Here is a 23968-nt window from a genome sequence, read left to right as displayed (position 1 = left end):
TGTCTGTCTGTCTGTCTGTGTCATGCTGTGTGTGTCTGTATCATGCTGTGTGTCTGTCTGTATCATGCTGTGTATCTGTCTGCGTCATGCTGTGTGTGTATGTCTGTGTCATGCTGTGTATCTGTCTGTGTCATGCTGTGTGTGTGTCTGTATCATGCTGTGTGTGTGTGTCTGTATCATGCTGTGTGTCTGTCTGTGTCATGCTGTGTCTGTATCATGGTGTGTGTCTGTCATGGTGTGTGTGTGTGTGTCTGTCATGGTGTGTGTGTGTCTGTCTGTCATGCTGTGTGTGTGTCTGTGTCATGTGGTGTGTGTGTCTGTCTGTGTCATGCGGTGTGTCTGTGTCATGCTGTGTGTCTGTCTGTGTCATGCTGTGTGTGTGTGTCTGTCTGTGTCATGCTGTGTGTCGGTCTGTGTCATGCTGTGTGTGTGTCTGTCTGTGTTACGCTGTGTGTGTGTGTCTGTATGTGTCATGCTGCGTGTCATGCTGTGTCGTCTGTGTCACGGTGTGTCTGTATCATGGTGTGTGTGTCTGTCATGGTATGTGTGTGTGTCTGTCATGGTGTGTGTGTGTGTCTTTGTCTGTCATGGTGTGTGTGTGTGTCAGTCGTGGTGTGTGTGTGTGTGTGTGTGTGTCAGTCGTGGTGTCTGTGTGTGTTTTTAAAAATAATGTTTTACTCACCTTTTTTTTTTTTCCAACGTCGTGCTGGTCTCTGCCTCTCTGCCTCTATCATCAAGCTTGATGATCTCAGCCAATCCGCACTGACACAGGAAGCACCTCTAGTGACCGTCTGAGTGTCTGTCACTAGAGGTGTCACTAGGAAGCAATGTAAACACTGCCTTTTCTCTGCAAAGTCAGTGTTTACATTCAAAAGCCTGCAGGGACAGGCAATAGACACCAGAACCACTACATTAAGCTGTGTGTGTGTGCGCCTGCTAGTGAGCTTGCTTGCATGTGTATGTGTGTGTGTGTGTGCCTGCTAGTGAGTGAGCTTGTGTTTTTATGTCAATGAGCTTATGTATATTAGTGAAATTGTTTGTCTATGAGGCTGTGTATCAATGAGCTTGTGTGTGTCAGTGAGATTGTCTGTGTCTGCATGTGAGTATGCTTACTGTATAATTAAATGTTTTACTCTGAAAGGACCAATATATTATATTAGAAAAAGCAATATATATATATATATATATATATATATATATATATATTGCGACAATATATGGCGCAATGACTTATGGGGCTGGCATAGATTTTTTTTTCCAGGGCTGCTTTGTATCCCCAGTCCGGCCCTGTACAGATCCTGACCCCACTCCCAATATTCCACCTGGGCTAAAGACCCCCAAGGGTGGCCCACACAGACAGAAGGCCACATGCCGCTGGCTGTGCAAAACCATCAGGGCATTTTATGTCTCCTTGAAAGGGAAGGACTGGGACTTACAAAGTCTCCCTATCTGCGGCTCGAAAATACAAGCCTTCACAGGAGCCTGGGGCTTTTGCCTGTCTCCATTGTGCCTATACCTTCACTAGCCCCCAAAGAATACCATCCAGCATTCCACGCAGGGGAATCGACTGAACGCTCTCAAGCATCTCTCTCCAACTCTACAGCTAGCCATGAGAGTCTTTCTGTTACCAGAAAAAGCTAATGTTGATTGATAAAGTATTTCTTTGTATTTGCCTTTTCTTATAACGTGCTTTCTATTTTTTTTAATACAACGCTCACAATTTGCTTGCTTTGAAGTTATACTGAGGAAGGGGTCACGTAGTTCCAGGCACCTGTACTGTTATTATAAGCTGTGTAGAACTACTTTTTTGTTGAGGTGTTGTGACAGCGCTCTAGATACAGTAGTTCCTTTTTTCAGCAACATGTCGATTTATTAGCAATTTCTAAGACTAGATAGCAAGTCTTAAGCCAGTTTACTTTGTCTACCACAAATAATAGCATGTTTAGCTATATAGCCCAGCAACTAACTCTTTTCATTTCATCTTTACACCATTGTTTTATCTTCTGATATTTTTATCTATATGCATGCCATAGTATGATATCCATGACTGGCTAGCTTGCTCTGTTAAAACGCAAAGCACCTGATTATTGTACAGACATGTTAGTTTAGCCTGTGTCTACTCCTTTGTCTCTTATGTTTACTGTTCTCTTAAAATGTCAAGCCAAGCATTATGTCAAGCCATGGCACTGTATTTTCATGTACGTACGTAACGTTTGCGCTTGTCCATGCTGTCGTGGCATCATAAGTATGCTTGTACACTCTTGCACGATAAAATAAAGAATGTTTAAAAAAAAAAAGACAGAGAACCGTAGCACAAGGGGGGCATGAGAATCAGAAGTGTGTTGTTCTCCTCTAAAATATCAAAGTTGTTCCATTTGATGTTTAAAATATTGATTTCTTAATTTTGGGCTAAAAAAATAGGGGTCGTCTTATACATGAGGGCATCGTATACACGAAAAAATATATATAAAAATATATTTTTTTCTTATTAAAAAAAGTTCTATTTAATTTTACTGTGAAATTACGTTTTAAAGTAATCTTTTGGCGGCATCTTGTGACTATACTCTGTGTTGCACTTGTAATTTGAGTTTTGCCTCAAAATAACCTATTCGTTTCACTCATTAATATGAATATGTCTGTATGGTTTATTCCCTATATATGCGATCAGGGCTGCCACCAGAAATTTTGGGGCCCCTAACTCAGCTCAGGGTCTGGGCCCCCTGGGGCCTGCCTCCAATCCCGCCCACAGGGTCTGCCTCCAAATCCCGCCCACAGTAATACACACACACAAACACACACACTGATACAAAAGGACACAGATACATACTAACAGACACACATACTGAAACAAACATACACGCATACAGGGCCGGATTAACATAGGGGCTGATGGAGCTGCAGCTCCAGGCCCAGGCCCATGGAATAGGCCCATTTAAAAAAAAAAAAATTTTTTTTTTTTTTTTTTTTACACACTACTCTTAGGTTTGCCACCTGACTGGTATTTTACTGGCACAGCTGGTATTTGAGGCTGTCTGGCCGTGCCGGTATTGCAGTAATACCAGAAATACAAATGCAGGTATATTTCTCAGAATAAATGGAGATTACTCTGCAATACCAGCACCAGCCAGTAGGGGTCACTGTGTGTGGAGAGAGGCAGGTATAGGAAGTTACAGCATATCCCTGCCTCTCTCTACTACTCACTGACCCATGAGGGAGCAGCAACACAGCACAGAGTCCAGACAACAGCTCTACAGTAAGTGAGGGATGGGGGAAAGATAGTAGGGACACATGGGGACACTGAGACACTAGGGGACACATGGGGACACTGAGACACTAGGGGACACTAAGGGACATATGGGGACACACAGACACTAGGGGACACAGACACTAGGGGACACAGACACTAGGGGACACTGAGACACTAGGACAAATGGGGACACAGACACTGGGAGACCTGGGAACACAGACACTTGGGGACACTGGAAAACATGGGGACACTGAGACACTAGGGGACACTGGGACACATGGGGATGCTGAGACACATGCAGATGCTGTGAGACATAGGGACATTGGGAGACACTGAGACATTGGGACACGGAGACACTATGTCCCCATTTCTCTCAGTGTCCCCATGTCCCCCAGCCAGTGTCCCTAGTGTCTCACTGTCCCCAAGTCTCCCAGTGTCTGTGTCCCATGTCTCTCAGTGTGCCTAGTGTCCCCATGTGTCCCTATATGTCCCAGTGTCCCCATGTCTATGTCCCCATGTCTCCCAGTGTCCCCAAGTGTCTATCTCCCAGCCAGTGTCCCCTAGTCTCCCAGTGTCTGTGTTCCCATGTCTCTGTGTCCCTAGTGTCTAAGTGTCCCCAAATGTTGCAGTGTCCCCATGTCTCCCAGTGTCTGTGTTCCTAGTGTCTCAGTGTGCCTAGTGTCCCAATGTCTCCCAGTGTCCCTATATGTCCCAGTGTACCCATGTCTATGTCCACAACTGTCCCCATGTCTCCCAGTGTCCCCAAGTGTCTGTCTCCCAGCCAGTGTCCCCTAGTCTCCCAGTGTCTGTGTTCCCATGTCTCTGTGTCCCTAGTGTCTTAGTGTCCCCAAATGTTTCAGTGTCCCCATGTCTCAGTGTCTGTGTCCCTAGTGTCTCAGTGTCCCCATTTCTCCCAGTTTCCCTAAATGTCTCAATGTCCCCATGTCTGTGTGTTCCCGGGTCTCTCAGTGTCTCCATGTCTCTCAGTGTCCCCGGGTCTCACTATGTCCCCAGTATCCTAGAGACATTTGGACACTGGGAGAAATGGCGACACTGAGACACTGGGAGACTAGGGGACTGGGCGACATGGGGACACTGACACTGTGATACATAGGGACACTGAGACACTGGGTGACTTGCGAGACTGAGACACTGGGAGACAGGGAGACATTGGGAGCAATCCATCTATACAGCAGAATCAAACTGTGAGTAGTTTGTTGGTGATTTTACAGAATTTTCTCTGATGTCACTCCTTGTGATTATACAAATGATTAAGGCTGGTATTTTTTCCCAAGAAAGGTGGCAACCCTAACTACTCTTCACATACTCTTGCTTAAAGGAGCACTACAAGGTCAGGAACACAATCATGTATTTCTGACCCTATTATGTTAAAACCATCACCCTGGCCCCTTCTTGCCTCCCTAAGTATAGTAAAATATAACGTGTGTTCAAGTCTGCAGCTGCTGGCTCTGCCTCTGAACTGACTGTCTGCTGACATCATCAGAAGTGGTGGTCTGAGCAAATTACAATACTTGCCCATGGGATTGGCTGAGACTGTTAACTAGACTGTTAACTAGGCAGATCAGGGGCAGAGCCAGCACAAGGCCAATCAGCATCTCCTCATAAAGATAAATTGAATCAATGCATCTCAATGAGGAAAGTTCAGTGTCTGCATGCAGAGGGTGGAGACACTGAATGGCAGTGCTGCACACTAGGCAGTACTGCCCCAGGAAGCACCTCTAGCAGCCATCTAAGGAGTGGCCAGTGGAGTTATTTTCTCTGAAAAGACAGTGTTTACTGCAAAAGGCCTGAATGGAATGATTCTACTTACCAGAACAAATACAATAAGCTGTAGTTGTTCTGGTGACTATAGTGTCCCTTTAAGTTTGGAAGCTTAAGAGGGATGTATGGGAACAAAACTTGTGTGGACTGGCTGACAATAAAATTAGTTTAGGTAATGCTGTTGGTCTCTCTAACACTGTGGTATGTCCCCTCCTTTCTTCTACACTCACTACATACACATTTTCTCTGTCTCAGACTGTATACCAGGAATTTCTGCCTGCTAGTAAGAAGATAAGGAGACAAGTGGACCAGCGAGTGCTAGGGGACAGTCCTTAGAAAGCATGGAGTGAGCGCATCATTAGACGCATTTATGTCAAGCTCAGAATGCTGCCTGCATAGTATGCCCTTAGTTGGCCAGCCTGCAGGATTGGCGGGCAGCCTGACATGCATTCATGCCAGGCTGTCCTTCAAATTCTTTGGACAGACATGCCCCCTTTTTGGGCATGTTCTCCCCTTTTGGCAGGTCTGATGACGTGATTCGCACCAGTGGCCCACCCTTTTACCCCGCCCATTGACTTCCTGCTTCACTGGACACTGCTGTTAGGGGGTATGGATTTACTTGAAAGATGAAAGCATAAATTAGAGAGAGATTAGCATAGAGTATGTGTTTTCTTATGGCTGCATCCTATGAGTTTCCCTCCAACACCATCTCCATCAGATACATGACGCTTGGGAGGTATGACCGTTTTAGTGTTTTGGGCCGATAAGATTCTGTAAATAGGCCCATCATAATTGTCAGCACCAGGCCCACTGGGCTCTTAATCCGGCCCTGCACGCATATAGGCATACACAAACATACTGAGACATACACACATATACAGACACACAGGCATACATAGTGACAGACAGACACATACTAACATACATACAGACACAGATGCATGAGGACATACAGACACATACATACATACACACTGATATACATACACACAGACATACATTCATAATGACATACAGACATACATACATTCATACTGGCATACATACATATATCCATACATAATGCAATCATAGTTGTTCCATATAGATATATTCCTACCCGTAATGAAAAAGATTTAGGGACAGAGTCAAATCCACGTATCCAGTCTGGTTCCCCACCAAATTGATAAGTCACCATCCACGACTGATGCAAATATAGACAGGCACAAATACCCATACACAGGCACAGACAAGCTGACACAGACAGGTGCAGACTAGTAAACACAGGAATAGACAGGTACACACAGGACTAGACAGACACATGCAGGCACAGACAAAGACAGCCATACACACTGACAAGCATGCAATGTACATCTGAGGTTTGTTGAGGCCAGCAGCTGCAAACTTTGTGTAGGGAAATCAGGCAGCGTGCCCGTTAATCATATTGAAAAAAGACCAATTGCTCCAAGTACCACATTACTGTGTATTAATGCAAAGGTTATACTGCAAAAATACCCTGCATTGACTCTCTCTGTTGAGAGAGCAATATATAACATTCTCTGTAGCTACAAGTTAGCAACCCTGGCTTTGATTTAGCAAAGAAGGAGTTTTCACTTCTTTCTTTTTTATGCAAGCTTCAATCAGCTAGTGTATGCAAAACTGGAGACTACATTATTAAAGAGACACGTTATACAACCATTCACTATTAAGCCATCTGATCAGCCTGTTTGAAAATGCATTAACACCAGTGGCGTCTCTAGGATTCATTTTTAGGGGGGCCAGGGACAAAAGTAGGGGGGCACATTTAACCGCGCCGTCACTGCAGTTTGACCCCGCCCCTGTCTCATGTTAAGCCCCGCCCCGACACAATGTGTTTTTTTCCTCTTTTTTTTTAAATAATCCCTGGTGGAGAATTCATTATTTTCCACCAAGGATTATTAAAAAAACAAACACATTTCCCTTGATACAGTCCATACACACACACACACACAGACTGCTGAGTCCTTACACACACAGAGAGAGAGACTGCTGAGTCCATACACACACACACAGAGACTGCTGAGTCCATACACACACAGACACACAGACTGCTGAGTCCATACACACACAGACACACAGACTGCTGACCATAAACACACACACACAGACTTCTGAGTCCACACACAAACACAGACTGCTGAGTCCATACACATATACACACAGAGACTGCTGAGTCCATACAAACACAGACACATAGACTGCTGAGTCCATACACACACACACACACAGAGACTGCTGAGTCCATACAAACACAGACACATAGACTGCTGAGTCCATACAAACACAGTCACATAGACTGCTGGGTCCATACACATACACACAGACTGCTGAGTCCATACACACACACACACACACACAGACTGCTGAGTCCTTACACACACACAGAGAGAGACTGCTGAGTCCATACACACACACACAGAGACTGCTGAGTCCATACACACACAGACACACAGACTGCTGACCATACACACACACACACAGACTTCTGAGTCCACACACACAAACACAGACTGCTGAGTCCATACACATATACACACCCAGACTGCTGAGTCCATACACACACACACACACACACACACAGAGACTGCTGAGTCCATACAAACACAGACACATAGACTGCTGAGTCCATACAAACACAGTCACATAGACTGCTGGGTCCATACACATACACACAGACTGCTGAGTCCATACACACACACACACACACACACAGACTGCTGAGTCCATACACACACACACACACACACACACACAGACTGCTGAGTCCATACACACAGACAGACTGCTGAGTCCATACACACACGCAGACCGCTGAGTCCACACACACACAGACTGCTGAGTCCATACACACACTGCTGAGTCCATACACACACACACAGACTGCTGAGTCCATACACACAGACAGACTGCTGAGTCCATACACACACACACACACACTGCTGAGTCCACACACACACAGACTGCTGAGTCCACACACACTCACACACAGACTGCTGAGTCCAAACACACACACTGCTGAGTCCATGTACACATACAGACTGCTGAGTCCACACACACACACACACTGCTGAGTCCATACACACACACTGCTGAGTCCACACACAGACTGCTGAGTCCATACACACATACACACACAGACTGCTGAGTCCATACACACATACGGACTGCTGAGTCCATACACACACACTGCTGAGTCCACACACACACACAGACTGCTGAGTCAATACACACATACAGACTGCTGAGTCCATACACACACACACACACACACAGACTGCTGAGTCTATTCACACGGACAGACTGCTGAGTCCATACACACACACACAGACTGCTGAGTCCACACACACACACAGACTGCTGAGTCCACACACACTCACACACAGACTGCTGAGTCCATACACACACACTGCTGAGTCCACACACACACACACACACAGACTGCTGAGTCCATACACACATACAGACTGCTGAGTCCATACACACACACACAGACTGCTGAGTCTATTCACACAGACTGCTGAGTCCATACACACACAGACTGCTGAGTCCATACACACATACACACACACACACACACTCACACACATACTGCTGAGTCCATACACACACACTGCTGAGTCCATGCACACATACAGACTGCTGAGTCCACACACACACACACACACAGACTGCTGAGTCCACACACACACACACACACACACACACACACACACAGACTGCTGAGTTCATACACACACAGACTGCTGAGTCCATACACACATACACACACACACAGACTGCTGAGTCTATACACACATACAGACTGCTGAGTCCATACACACACTGCTGAGTCCACACACACACACACACACACACAGACTGCTGAGTCCACACACACACAGACAGACTGCTGAGTCCATTCACACATACAGACTGCTGAGGCCATACACACACACTGCTGAATCCACACACACACTGCTGAGTCCATACACACATACAGACTGCTGAGGACATACACACACACTGCTGAATCCACACACACACACATACACTGCTGAGGCCATACACACATACAGACTGCTGAGTCCATACACACACAGACAGACTGCTGAGTCCATACACACAGACTGCTGAGTCCATACACACATACAGACTGCTGAGGTCATACACACCATGTACCGGTATCTACATTCCCAATGCAAGACACTGTTTTCCTGGTTCCTATATCTTTTGTCTCCATACCCAAAATCTAAAAGGTACATATTTTCCAGATCTCCACCAGGTATCCATGAGTTTCTCTCAATTTTAGATTTTTTTTTTTCACTCCAATTATCCCATGTCCCACTCTGACCTCGGAATATTGGGCTCCGGTTCACGCTAAATATCTGACCAATACTGTTTAAATAATACGTTACAAAACTGTACATATACGTGGCCATTTGGAGAATACAGACCCTTCACACTTTACACAGAGAATATAAAAAGCCACATATACATATTAATCAGCAAAACATAAAATGGTACCTTTACTTAGAAAATAACATCAACACACAGACTGCTCAGTCCACACACACACAGACTGCTCAGTCCACACACACACAGACTGCTGCGTCCACACACACACAGACTGCTGAGTACAAACACACACACAGACTGCTGCGTCCAGACACACACACAGACTGCTGAGTCCATACACACACACAGACTGCTGAGTCCATACACACATACCCACACACACACACATACACACTGCTGAATCCACACACACACACACACACACACTGCTGAGTTCATACACACACAGACTGCTGAGGCCATACACACACACACTGCTGAATCCACACACACACACACACACTGCTGAATCCATACACACCAACGGCTGAGTCGATATACACACACACACACACACACACTGCTGAGTCCACACACTCACAGACTGCTGAGTCCACACACACACACACACACAGACTGCTGAGTCCATAAACACATACAGACTGCTGAGTCCATACACACACACACACACACTGCTGAATCCATACACACACACAGACTGCTGAATCCATACACAAACGCTGCTGAGTCCATACACACACACACACACACACATACAAACTGCTGAGTCCATACACAGACACACAAGCTTCCTCACTAGCAGACAGACAGACAGACACACACCTGAGCATATCACGCCTACCTGTTGCTGGGGGTCACACAGCCATCTTCTTGCCTTTCCAGCAGGAGCATGGTCTGCTGCTTAACGGCGGGGGCGGGGCTTATGTGCGGGAGGCAGGGCTTCACTTGGGGGCGGGGCCTATGCCGGGGAGCCTGTCTGTCCGTTCCAGCTGCTCTGCCCTGCATTCCCTCAGGCTGTAACAGACTGTTACAGCCTGAGGGAATAGAATCCAAGCACATGGCCAATTGGCCAGCAAGTTGCTGGCATTTGGGGGGGCACAAGGGGGGACACAGCATGATGTAATTTAACACTGATTAGAGCGACAGTGCCAGGGGACTCCAGGTGCTTTAACCAATTTAAGGAGATTAAATGTTTATTGTGTCTTTAAGTTAAATAGAAAGACAAACTATGGGTAAGTTAGTGTAAATACAACCTGCTTACCAATATCACAAATGACTTGTATTTATATTCTTGAAAAGTTTTCATACACATAAAATAAATGCAATCCAAGTACTGTGGAACAAGAATTGTACTTACGTTTGCAAAACGTGTTGGAACTAGGATGAGAAAAAGACCATTCAAGATTAGATTCGCAAGATGCAGCAATATTTCTAAAACGAGAAAAAGAAAAAGTGTAGCCTGGGCGGCACTGGAATTCCACTTTTTCCTTTACGGCAAATGAAGTCCTACTCAAGTACGCTTCCTTAGGTTCTAAATCTTGTAGCCTAGGAGGAGGCCCACAGGTAGCTGTACAAAGAGAACAAAATTGAAAAAAATAAAAGATTGAAACAGCAATTCATTTGTTGTCCTACGTTGTTATACAAACAAAATATCCACTTTGGATTAGCAATAACCAATTTAATATTTTTTTAAAATAATTAACTGTTAATAAATTGTTAGTGAGTGATATTGTGTATATAATTATGGTGAATGCTATTTTCCTTACAGATTTTAATACATTTTAATGGCAATTGACTTTAACTTTCTATTGTGTTTTATTGTGTTTTATGGCTGTTAAAGTACAAATAAGAAAAATAACAGAATATTAATTATTATTCTCGTGCATAGTTCTTTATTATTTTTGTTTCGTTAAGATAATCCTTGTGAGTGAAAAATAATAAAACATGTTTTGAGACAATGGTTCTTTTAGGTCAGGACCCAAAAGATGGGTTCCCAACTCCCCATGAGTTTGGACATGCACATCATATTCAAACATCAGGCACCATGCAGAAGGCCACAATAAGGGGCATACCATAGCAGAAAGTGTCTTGTTGAATTCATATTTGTATTTTTACTATTAGTATTAAAATAATATATGTCAGAGATTGCTTTACAGATTGATGAATACAGTTAAACATATCTCTCAGGAAACATCGAAAATGCATTAATCCAGATGTGGCGAGTGAAGGTAACATCCAAACATATCAACACTATTACACCATGTCAGTGAACTTGTTCCCAACCCCTATGATGATACGGGATGATTAAATGGTGCCATATGGGTTCTCCAATGTATAGCAGATAAGCACCAAATTAATAACCTGGGGGTATCAATCCTAGATATAAACTGTGAAGATTCAGTAATAGCAATGGGCAGATGTAATAGGCTGATAACGGTCAGCTGACTATGGCACCCAAATTCCACTGACTGTTGCTGCTTGGGATAATGTTGTATTTTCATAAATTCAAACAGCACAGAGATCATGGGACTTTAATGTCATTTTCTTTTAAGCAGATGTGTATAAAATAGAGCCAATGTTTGAGCCCCTTTTACTTAACTAATTAGACTTGGGCACTGTTGAAATTTTCGTTTCCACCAAATACATTTGTTCAGATGAAATTCTCTATTATTCTCATTTTGAAATTTCATTCGGACAAATGAAATTCCGCAATCTCTGCTACAGCTGCATCTTGCAGTCGTTTAGCACAAAACGCCCGAAATTGGTACCCTTGTGGGAATACCATATTTAAGTGTAACAAATCAGGGAGCTGTTTAGTACATAGCTCCTATTTGGTATCTTTAGTAGCCTTGGCAATCCCACACAAGGCTTAGGGAGCTATCTTGTAAGAAGCTGAAAGACCAAATGTTACAAAAAGCTCTTCCTTTTCTTAATTTTGGCCTTTCAGACAACTTTAATAATACTAAGTAAAAAATACTTAGAATTAGTAAATAAATAATCCCTCACTCATGCCCCTACCCGACATGCCACGGGTAGGGGCATGTCTACTAAACAGAGAGGGGGACCTTACAAGCAGCTGTCTGGATGCCTTCATGGGCTAACACTAACTCTACAACCTGTTCCCCTTCTTTCTCCTGATGTACAAGTGTCAGTCGCCGGTATATCATGTCATGATGTTTCCTGGCGGCCACAATCTTTGTGCATCCTCACACCTCCCCATCACTGGCAGCCCTCTTCAGCTACGTTTTGTGCATTTTGTGTAGTGTGTATTCACTGGTCCCATGTTACAACAACCCACCATGGAATTTCATATTTTCCAGGTGGGCCTATCCGGCCCTGATTATCTATCACAGAATCAATATTCAGATACTGAATATATTGTTAGAATGTGTATGTTCATTTTGTTGCTATATGTTGATGTAGTGTATGCAGGTTAAACAGATGTCTGGTAATTAATCCAAAATAATCATGCTCACACTTTTGTTATGACTTACTTCAGGGCCAGCCCAAAACATTGTGCTGCCTGGATCCAAGTATGAAATGCTGCCCCCTCCTCTCCCCCCTTCAACATAAATGCTTCTGCAATGGTAGTGTCTCTATGTGGGTGTGCTGGGGATGAAGTGTGTGTGCTGGGGAATCTAGTATGTGTCTATGTGTGTGTGCTGGGGTTGTACGTGTGTCTGTGTGTATGCTGGGGATGTAGCTTGTGTCTGTGTATGCACTGCAGCCAATAAACTTACCTATACACTGTGTCTGTGTATATGCATGTGTGTCAGTGTTTGTATTTGTGTGTCTGTATCTGTATGTGAGTCAGTGATTGTATCTGTTTGTCTATGTATATGCATGTGTGGCAGTGTTTGTGTGTCTGTATATCTGCATGTGTATCAGTGTGTCTGTGCAACTGTATATGTGTCAGTATATGTATCAAAAAACGGACACACATGCAGATACTGACACACACACACAGAGATGTACAGACACACTGATATGCTTGCAGATACACATACATACAGACATACACACAGACACATAAAGACGCTGACACATACAGATACACACATTGCCACGCATGCAGATACACAGACATACAGATACACACACTACACACAGATACACATTACACACATAAAGTATACACTAACCTCACACTACACACATACAGGCACACACTAAACATACACACTACACACACAAACACACATACAAACACACACTACAGACATTGCACACATACAAACACAGATACCCACACTACATACAGATACCCACACTACACAGATACAAATACAGATACACACACACTACACACAGATACACACACATTATACTCATACAAACAGATACACACTACACATACACAGATACACACATACAAAACACACAGATACATACACTACATACACTACATACACACACAACACATACAAACACACAGATACACACACATACCCACACTACATACATATACACACACGTTACACACATACAAACAGATACACACACACACATACACATTAAAAAAATTAAGCCACCCAGCAGGTTCTTACCTTCTGCTGGCTGTGGCTGGTGGGAGTTGGGGGCCTGCTCTGCCAATCCGGCACCATCCTTGCTGCTCCCTCCTCCTCCTGTGCGGATGACTCTGTGTCAGCTAGGAGGAAGTGACAGCAATACGCTGTCACTTCCTCCAGCTCTCCATGCGGATAGGAAGGGGCCCGGTCGCTCTGTCAAAGTGCCGCAGCTCACAACTGGGCCCCTCATTGCACATGTTCATCAGGTGGCCCTAAGGGCATGGGCCACCTGATGGACCCTCACACAGGTTCCCATCCCATGTGGTGCTGCTGCACCGCTGCCAAGGGTTGGGAAACCCTGTTTAAGATTATGACAGGGGCGACATTTTGTCAGAGTGCCGCCTGGAGCCGTGGCTCCCGCGCGGTATATGGACGGGCCGGCCCTGACTAACTTACTTGAAATTTGTTGCACCTGTGTGCTCACTTTAAACATGTTCACTGTGTATTTCTGATCTTAGGTCTGACAAATACCTCTAAGATGTTGAAACATTGCATGGCACTGGAAACCAAGAGGTGGAGGCCGTCTAAGCTATGTGAGTGTAACCCAATGAGCTGTAGTGCTTCTGGTGACTATAGTGTTCTTTTAATGCTTCCTCATTAGCCTGAGCAGCACAGAGGGGATGGACAGCTGAGGACCCTCTTTTATCATTAAACTATTACAAACAGTGTAACGCTGAACCAAAGGATGGAGCCAGGGGATCCCAGACACTAAAACCACATCAGTGAGATGAAGCAGTTACAGTTCAGTGTCCCTTCAACTGATATGGCAGCATAGTGACTTAAATGTAATGATCATTCAGTCCTAGGGCTTCCAGTTTACTCCAACTTGAAAAAGACATTACAAGGAGTTAAAACTTACGTGCGGATTTGCAGAATATGTCAGGAACAGACCACTCTAATTCCTCCAAGCATGTTATATCTGTTTTGGCACCTTGAACATATACGTAATCAGGCTTGCATTTATAATAAACCTTGTCACCCACAGGAAAGTAAGCTACTTCCACAAAGTTTTCCTGAAGGTCGCCGTATTCCAATACAGGGGGTTGTCCACATGCAGCTGGAGGAAAAATAAAATCAAAGTGAATTTGTGGCAAACCTAGCCACTTCAGACTATTTTGTTTATCTTTGAGGGTTGCCCTAGAAAGGCTGGTTTATATATGATGTTTGATGTGTTTGCTTAAAATGTGAAAGAGGGAATTCGTATGCTAGTGGCACGAAAGCCGCTAGCATTCATATGGTAGTTTCACGAACAGTGATTTTCAACACTGCTCGTGAAACGAACAAAGTACCGAATGGGAGCCCACACACAGGGGGTTGTGTGGCTCCCATTAACCGATTGCAACAATGTATCCATCGGCTGTTAATTGATTCACAGGGTGGCCGTCGTTCGGCTACTGACCAAAAGGCGGCGGCCATCTTGAATTCCCTTTTTGCCCAGCGGTGTTTGGTCGTCGAGTGCCTGGAATTAAAATCAGCTACTCGACGGCACGAACACCGCTGGACTTCCAGACCGTTAGGGAGCGCCGGTCTTGTGGTACTTTTTCCCCACTTGTGTATTCGTGACTTTTATGAGGTATGTATACTGAAGTGTATTTCGTGCGGCGTTCGGCTGATTGTGCTGGGATCTGAGCGGTACTTTCACGAAGTGTGCGCTCAGACCCCAGCTATTCGGCACGAATAATATGTAAGTTACGGATTTTTATGTGAAAAGCCAGTTCTGCTGTATGGAGGGAATATCTACTTAACAGGATATTCTAGTGGGAGTATCCCTCTCGTACAGAAGTGCATGGTGGGAGAAATGTTCTGTATGTTAAGTCCCCATGTACAACCCCTTTAAAGTCAGTAAGGAAACCCCTTGCATGGGGAACCACATAATTACTGGAGCTTGTGAATAAAATCGTCAGTTGACTCCCAGAACTGTGTTTCGTCCGGTTACTGGGGCGATTTGGGATATTGTCTTAATTTTCAGCACTTTCCTTGGATTACCTTATTTTACCAGTGGAGATATTGGGATTTAAAAACTTATTGACTCGAGTATAAGACTAGGGTGGGAAATGCAGCAGCTACTGGTAAATTTCTAAATAAAATTAGATCCTAAAAAAAATATTTATTTACAGTGTGTGTATATAATGGATGCAGTGTGTGTGTATGAATGCAGTGTGTATGAATGCAGTGTGTGTGTGTATGAGTGCAGTGTGTGTGTATGAGTGCAGTGTGTGTGTGTGAGCAGGGCCGGACTGGCCCACCGGGATACCGGGAAATTTCCCGGTGCTGTGCTCAAGCTAAGGACTAGCTGACAGTTTTAACTAACCCATATAATCATGACAGACAGTGGTTGACATATTGTAAAAAAAAAATCTGTGCTCTGTATAGTTTTGTAGGATATGCAGTTCAGTATTTGGCAGCAGTAACCTTCATCAGAAAAGGTAAATCATAATATTGCACAGGCTGAAATTAGCTGTGGCATCTCGGGAGAGCAAAAAGTAAGGCGCAAGAGAGTTCTGAGAACGGGCAACAGCTCAAATAGCCCACCCTTTGGTGGGTCCCCGCTCAGATCTCAAACTGGTTTTAGCTGGTTTTATATCATTGGCATATTGGACTGATCCCAACCAAAAGGGCGGAACAGATCCAAAATGCAGGCCGGCTCTCTCTGCACGAGAGATACAGCAACCCCAGACGATTGTTTCAACCTTGTTAAGCATCGTCAGTGAGGTATAGCCCATATCCCTCTAGGCACCGTGAGCAAGGGGTCCACATCTGAATTATCCTTTAAACTTAGGGAGAGCAAAAAACAAGGCGCAAGAGGCATCTCGTGCACAAAGGTATAAAACAGGCTCTTTCCCAGATATTGAGACAGAAAATTACCAGAATGTACATATTTTGATCTCGCTAGGCATGACATGAACATTACACAGGTGATGGTATATACAGCTGAAATATATGTTTTTATACTCTCTGAAGAGTGGTAGATTGATTCCAGTAGTATTGTGTATACCGTTTGGTAATTTCAGCAGCACAAAAGTTTTACTGTTTAAATTGCACTTAAATAATATAATTACTAATTATGCATATGATATGCACATATATCTTGCACTAATTCAAATGTATAAATTCACAGCATGTGAAGTAGCATACTACCACACTCTCTAAAAACATCTGCTAACATGGCTACTAAATTACCAATGATTGTATCCAGCACATAACATGAAATGGACACGTTTGCGACATCTTATAATAGAGGACACTTACGATTGCAGAATACGTCTGGTGAAGACCACTGCGATGCTCCCAAGCAGGTAATATAGGTTTTGGTGTTGGGAACAGGTGCATAGCCAGGACGGCATTTGTAATACACTATGTTGTCTTTTGAGAATTTGTTGGTGTCCATATAAAATTCTCTTAGCTCTCCATATTGAAGATCAGGAGGAGGGCCACAGTCATCTAAGGCAAAACAGGAGAGAAAGATATTTAAACATTTTTTACGAAAAAATGTTGATATACTGGACATTGAACTTTGTCACACCAGTATACAAAACATGCCAAATGGAAGACAAATATGATAAATAAAGAAGGATAGATCACAGCCGCACTAAAGGAAAGGCATATTCAGTACAAGTTTGGGTACGCAGTCAGTCTCCAAGCCAAGAACAATAATAACTAGTGGATCCAGCTGAGGTTGCCTTGGGAGGTACCTAGTTTTCTACTGAACATGAATCTCCCACATATTGCCATACAGAATTGGGTTCTGGGACCCTTGGACGCCAGGCCATGGTGTTGATAGGGAGATTCCCCACTGGGCCCACTAGGCCAAAGTTGTTCAGACCCATCCAACTTTGAAGGATAATTTCCCCACAAGATCTGAGCTGGGGCTTGAAGACTTGATGGTCTGTCACCATTAATTATTTCTTCATTACATAGCTTCAAGCAGTTGCCACTATTTTGTATAATTACCCTTCAATACGCAGTTGTTTTTGAGGAAAAAAAGTAACAGTTTTTGAAAATATGAACTAGTGGATGCTGTAGTTTAGTGTGTATATTGTTGTTTAACCCCTTCAGGACCGGACTGTTTTGGCCATGTTGTACGTTAAGGACCAGAGCTGTTTTAACACCCTTTGTGGTGTTTGTGTTTAGCTGTAATTTTCTTCTCTCTCATTTATGGTTCCCATACAAATGATATATTGTTTTTTTCGGGACAAAAAGGGCTTTCTTTACATACCATTATTTGTATCATGTCATATAATTTACTTTGTAAAAAAAAAAAAGGGAAAATCAAGCCTTATATTTGACCCTGTAACTTTCACAAACACTATAAAACCTCTGCATTGGGGGTACTTTAATAATCAGGAGACTTCGCTGAACACAAATATTAGCTTTTCAAAACAGTAAAACGTATCACAACAATAATATCACCAGTGAAAGTGCCGTTTGTGTGTGAAAAATGCAAAAAAAGTCACTTTCACTGACAATATCATTGCTGTGATATATGTTACTGTTTTGAAACACTAATATTTGTGTTCAGCGAAGTCTCCCGAGTAAAACAGTACTCCCATGTACAGGTTGTATGGTGTCTTGGAAAGTTACAAGGTTAAATATAGTGCTAGCAAATATAATACCCTGGACTCTCCGCCTGGGTTTTCAGGCAGGTCCCGCAAATTATAATTAATAAAATGACCTTATTATGTAAAATTATTACATAAATATATACGTAGAATATATATATATATATATATAAAATATATATATATATATATATATATATCGAATATAATATATATATGTATATAATTTTTTTAAATGATTTTTATTATATGTATATATAAGTATGTATATAGTGATATATACGTATATACTTATGTATATAGGTATCCAAAGAGGTAGCAGCACTCACGGAGTTTAAACGTTCTATTCTTTATTTAGTCATTTAAAAATTGCGACGTCGTTTCAGTCCTCTAAATTGGACTTTCCTCAGGATCATATTCCTATTGATTCTGAGGAAAGTCCAATTTAGAGGACTGAAACGTTGATAGCAATTTTTAATAATGGATACCTGCATAACCAAGCCCTGGCTTTAGCACCCGGCATACAAGGGATAACTTTCAGCGTGAGTGCAAGGATTTTTTCTTTACTTATGTATATAGATATATATATTATTTCGTTCTACGTGTATTTTGATATCTATATATATTAATTTTAAAATACAGTTAGAACGAAATTACACATAAATATTTATTTAATTTTAATTTTTTTAATTTTATTTTTTAACGTATTCACATATTTTTTATTTTATATTATATATAAATATATATATATAATTATATATATATATATAAAATCAATATCATTGTACGTGTACTTTGATATTAATATGTATATATATATACATATATATATATATATATATACATATATATATATATTTAAATTATATAAACAAACTCAGACAGGAACACTCGCTTGGATTTTCCAATAATGTATTATAAAGTGTTCATCAATCTACATCAATGATCTTGATAAGGACTCTGAAGGGTCGAAACGTTGATGTAGATTGATGAACACTTTATAATACATTATAGGAAAATCCAAGCGAGTGCTCCTGTCTGAGTTTGTTTATCTATTGGCCTGGAGGCACCCGGGTAATATTGTTTGATTCTTATTTTGGGTTGAGTGCCAGAGTCTGGATTTTTATATAATTATATATATATATATATATATATATATATATATATATATATATATATAATATTAAAATACACTTAGACAGTGTATGTATATTTATGTGTATGTGTGTATATGTGTATATATATATATATACTTAGATCATATATATAATAGATCATACTTAGATCATATATATAATAGATATATATATGATCTAAGTATATATTATTTAATTTTACACTGTTTTAAACCTTTATTTTTTTTTCAGGCAGCAGGGGTAGTACCTGTCATTACAGGCACTCCCCTTGCTGGCAATGCCTTGGACGGCTATGCCGTCCATGTGATCGCAAGGACCTCGCTATCACATAGCCCAGTGGGGCCGAAGAGGACGGAGGGGGACTCCCTGGGCTCCCAGGTAAGTCCCCATACCGCGATCGCCGGAATGGGATCGCCCCGACCGGGTAAGTAGAAAGGACGGTTTGGGGGTTCTATGCTGCCCTCTGGCGTTTAGAGCCTATTCCCTAAGGATGGCATAGAACGCCCGCCGTCCTTAAGGGGTTAATTTACTTATTATTTGTATTTTATAATAATATATATATACAATATATATAGTTATTATATATTATATATATACGTGTGTAATTTAATTCTAAGTGTATTTTTATATTAATATATGTATATATATATATATATTAATATAAAAATACACTTAGTATGACATTATGTATATGAGATATATATACACATTATATAAAGATATAATACATGTATATATATACACATAAAATCCAAACAAATGAGAGCACTCACTGGTTTTGAAAAACTGTATATTCAAATGCTAGGCAAACAAATCAACGTTTTGACCGTCAAGCGGTCTTTATCAAGATCTTGATAAAGACCGCTTGACGGTCGAAACGTTGATTTGTTTGCCTAGCATTTGAATATACAGTTTTTCAAAACCAGTGAGTGCTCTCATTTTTTTGGATTTTATATTTTGCACTGAGAAGCCCCTTGGTCTGAAGTCTTCTGAGAGTTTATTTGTGGGAAGAGTGCCAGAATTTGTAAATATTTGTATATATATATACATATATATATATATATATATATTTTTTAACACTGATTGCTTTTTTTAATCATTTTTTTTTATTTTACACTAGCAGGGAGACTGCCTGTCAGCACAGGGAGTCCCCTTGCAGGCAGACACTTGGACACCTATTGTGGCCATGTGACCGCTCTGTTAGAGCGAAAAAAACATTGCTCTTTTCTAAATTACATTTTAGCTACATAAATTCTTAGTAAGTCATTTCAAATTTCCCAGAACGGCCCTGCCCCTGGCCAAACCCCCACTCACACCCCTAAAATTAAAGTGTCCCTCTTTGTCAATTTGAAATGTTGACAGGCATGCACAAGTGTCTATTTGTTAGCACTCAAGGGGATGGTTGTGACAAATTAGATATACATTGATAATTAAATAAATTTCTGTATTATTATTATTTATATAGCGCCAACAAATCCTGCATCGCTTTACAATGGGTGGACTAACAAACATGTAATTGTAACCAGACAAGTTGGACGCACAGGGCCTGAGGAATTGTGGGACCTGCTCAATGAGCTGGTCTAGTGACATAAAATGTAAGTGTAGGAGTAGAGAACTGGATAGGTAGACTAGTGTTCACTGAAGACTTAGTGTGTCAGTTGCAGGAGAGGAATCAATGGGGAGCTAGTATCAGTTTAATTTAAACGCTTTTATGAAAAAGTTAGTTTTTAATGATTTTTTGAAGGAGTGGAGACTTGGAGAAAGTGTAACGGAGAAGGGAAGGGAGTGCCACAGGAATGGGGCTGCCCTAGAGAAGTCTTAACCCCTTAAGGACACATGACGTGTCTGACACGTCATGATTCCCTTTTATTCCAGAAGTTTGGTCCTTAAGGGGTTAAAGGTTAGCATCAGAGGTGGGAGTACGGACAGAGGATAGACGTAGGTCTTCGGCAGAGCATAGGGGCCTAGACGGAACATACTTTTATATTATGTAGGATAGACAGTTTAGAGCTTTAAATATATTTAGAGATTGCCAAATACCCTGGAAATTTGTAAGAATACTGGCAAGTTTAGAATCTAGCTTACCAAAATGCTAGGGGAATATAAGGAGTTTACCAGGCAAAAAATGCAATCTTCCAAAACCACTTCACTATATTGTGCCCTTAATCGTGGTATACATTAGTAACAGTTTAATAAAAGCATACTCTTATACACCACATACCTATTTCAGATAATTTTGCATGATCTACATTTTCAGTAACTGGAAAACTAGTGGTTGGTTGTTGGGATATTTGAGAAAATAAAGAACCACGATCTGCAGACAGAAAAACACAAGCGGTGAGCCATATAATAAAATTATTTACCATTAGGACAGGGAAGAATAGAATGAAGGCAATAGGCAGGTGTATATATTCACATAGAAGTGGAAGAGTAAGGTCCAAAAGAAGAGAATAAAACACAATTAAAGGTTAACCTCTCAACTGAAGGAAAGGACTCCACTAAAAAATCCTTATAGATGCAATGAAAAAAAACTGTATTAGATAAATAATCCAATGTGATTTCAGGAGTGGTATATACCTTTAAATATTCAAATAACATGCAACAATGCTAAAATAACATAATATGTCTTGTATTTTCAAAATAAATACAATATAAGTGTGCTTGATAAAAATGAGTCAAATAGTATAAGGAATGTCTCTATATTGATACAACTGTATCACTTGAAGTAAAAGTTCATAACAATCCGTGAATAATGTAAGCTATAATAGCCTGTACCAGCTATAGATAAAACTGGATTGTGTAAAGCTGATTTAGCTAAAATAATCTAGTCCAATAATGTATCAATCTGCATTAATAGCAGTAATGATTTATCATATAACTCTGTACTAAAATAAATGAATAGATAATAAAATAGCTAGCAGGTCATGAGTAATGACCTGCAGTTTGATGGGAAATAAAACCCCTCCGTTCTTGCAGAGACTGATGGGAAAAATTCAATAGTGCTTTCTTTGTTAAAATGAATTTTCATTTTAACATTCATTCATTCATACAATTCATTTTAACAAAGAAAGCACTATTGAATTTTTCCCATCAGTCTCTGCAAGAACGGAGGGGTTTTATTTCCCATCAAACTGCAGGCCATTACTCATGACCTGCTAGCTATTTTATTATCTATTCATTTATTTTAGTACAGAGTTATATGATAAATCATTACTGCTATTAATGCAGATTGATACATTATTGTACTAGATTATTTTAGCTAAATCAGCTTTACACAATCCAGTTTTATCTATAGCTGGTACAGGCTATCATAGCTTACATTATTCACGGATTGTTATGAACTTTTACTTCAAGTGATACAGTTGTATATATTCACATGAATTCAATATGTTTTTATTAATTGCCCACAGCTGAGAGTGATGGTGACCAGGATGACAACATGATGGTAGCTATGAGGATTTTTTCGCCTACATGTACCGATTACATTGCATTAAGAAAAAAATTTGCAAAAAATATTTACCGTCGCTAACATGATTAATTATTATTTATATAGCACCAGCTTGTAACGCAATGCTTTACATCATTATGAGGGTGGGAACTTAACAACAAATAAGACAAACTACAGCAAGAAGTTGATGAGGATTCTTTGCAAGGAAACTTACAATCGAATTTAAAAAAAAAAAATCCCAAATAAAGAATTTAAATTGAAAATGTATTGGCAAAAATGTTAAAATGCCAAAATAAAAATGATGAAATTTTGAAAAAAAAAAGTTCAATCTTTAGTGGTTTTGGGGGCTAACCCTCTGTGAGCATTTATCCCTTTGGGAAAAACAAAAAAAAAGGTTTTATTGATCCCTGCTTATCAGAAATGCCACAATTTAGTGAAAGCAATAACAAATGATGAATAATAGTAATTAATAAAATGACAAAAAACACTCAAGGTTTAAATTGTTTCAACTAGCCACAGTAAAAAAAAATTAGGAAAAAGCATTTTGTCGATTTACATGTATCCCCAGCCAGAAGTTAAAGACACACATGGAAGAAAAGCAGAATGCTAATAATTTGACAGTAAAAAGTACTTACCTTGATAGCCAAATACCACGATTGTAAGGTAAAAATTAAGTAAGATAAAGTAGTTTAGTTTGGACCTCAGCATCATGGTGAAGTGTTCAAAATAGAAGGGAATTCTGTAGAACAAACAGATAGATAACTAACATTAAATTATTATTTTTCTGCTTTGCATTTTTTTTTTTTTATTATCGAGGAAGAGGTAAGTATAATCCTTCAAATATATATAAAAAATATATATATATAACTCTGTTT

The 23968-nt window shown here is 41.0% G+C and overlaps 1 protein-coding gene across 2 annotated transcripts in view; it reads right to left on the bottom strand.

Annotated features, from left to right (window-relative positions):
* Positions 1–23968, bottom strand: part of LOC134608456 (zona pellucida sperm-binding protein 3 receptor-like) — a 125954-nt gene that overhangs the window by 84299 nt on the left and 17687 nt on the right. For both annotated transcript variants that reach the window (XM_063451282.1, XM_063451273.1), the window contains exons 2-6: positions 23729–23832; positions 21867–21959; positions 17200–17391; positions 14810–15007; positions 10740–10949 (exon numbers count right to left, since the gene is read on the bottom strand). In XM_063451282.1, coding sequence (XP_063307352.1) covers positions 10740–10949; positions 14810–15007; positions 17200–17391; positions 21867–21959; positions 23729–23804 — 769 coding nt within the window. In that variant the 5' untranslated portion in view covers positions 23805–23832. The remainder of the gene's footprint in view (positions 1–10739; positions 10950–14809; positions 15008–17199; positions 17392–21866; positions 21960–23728; positions 23833–23968) is intronic.

Source organism: Pelobates fuscus, chromosome 1 (assembly GCF_036172605.1).
Source record: "Pelobates fuscus isolate aPelFus1 chromosome 1, aPelFus1.pri, whole genome shotgun sequence".
In the NCBI taxonomy this organism is placed as follows: Eukaryota; Metazoa; Chordata; class Amphibia; order Anura; family Pelobatidae; genus Pelobates; species Pelobates fuscus.
This window is presented reverse-complemented; position numbering and strand designations above follow the sequence as displayed.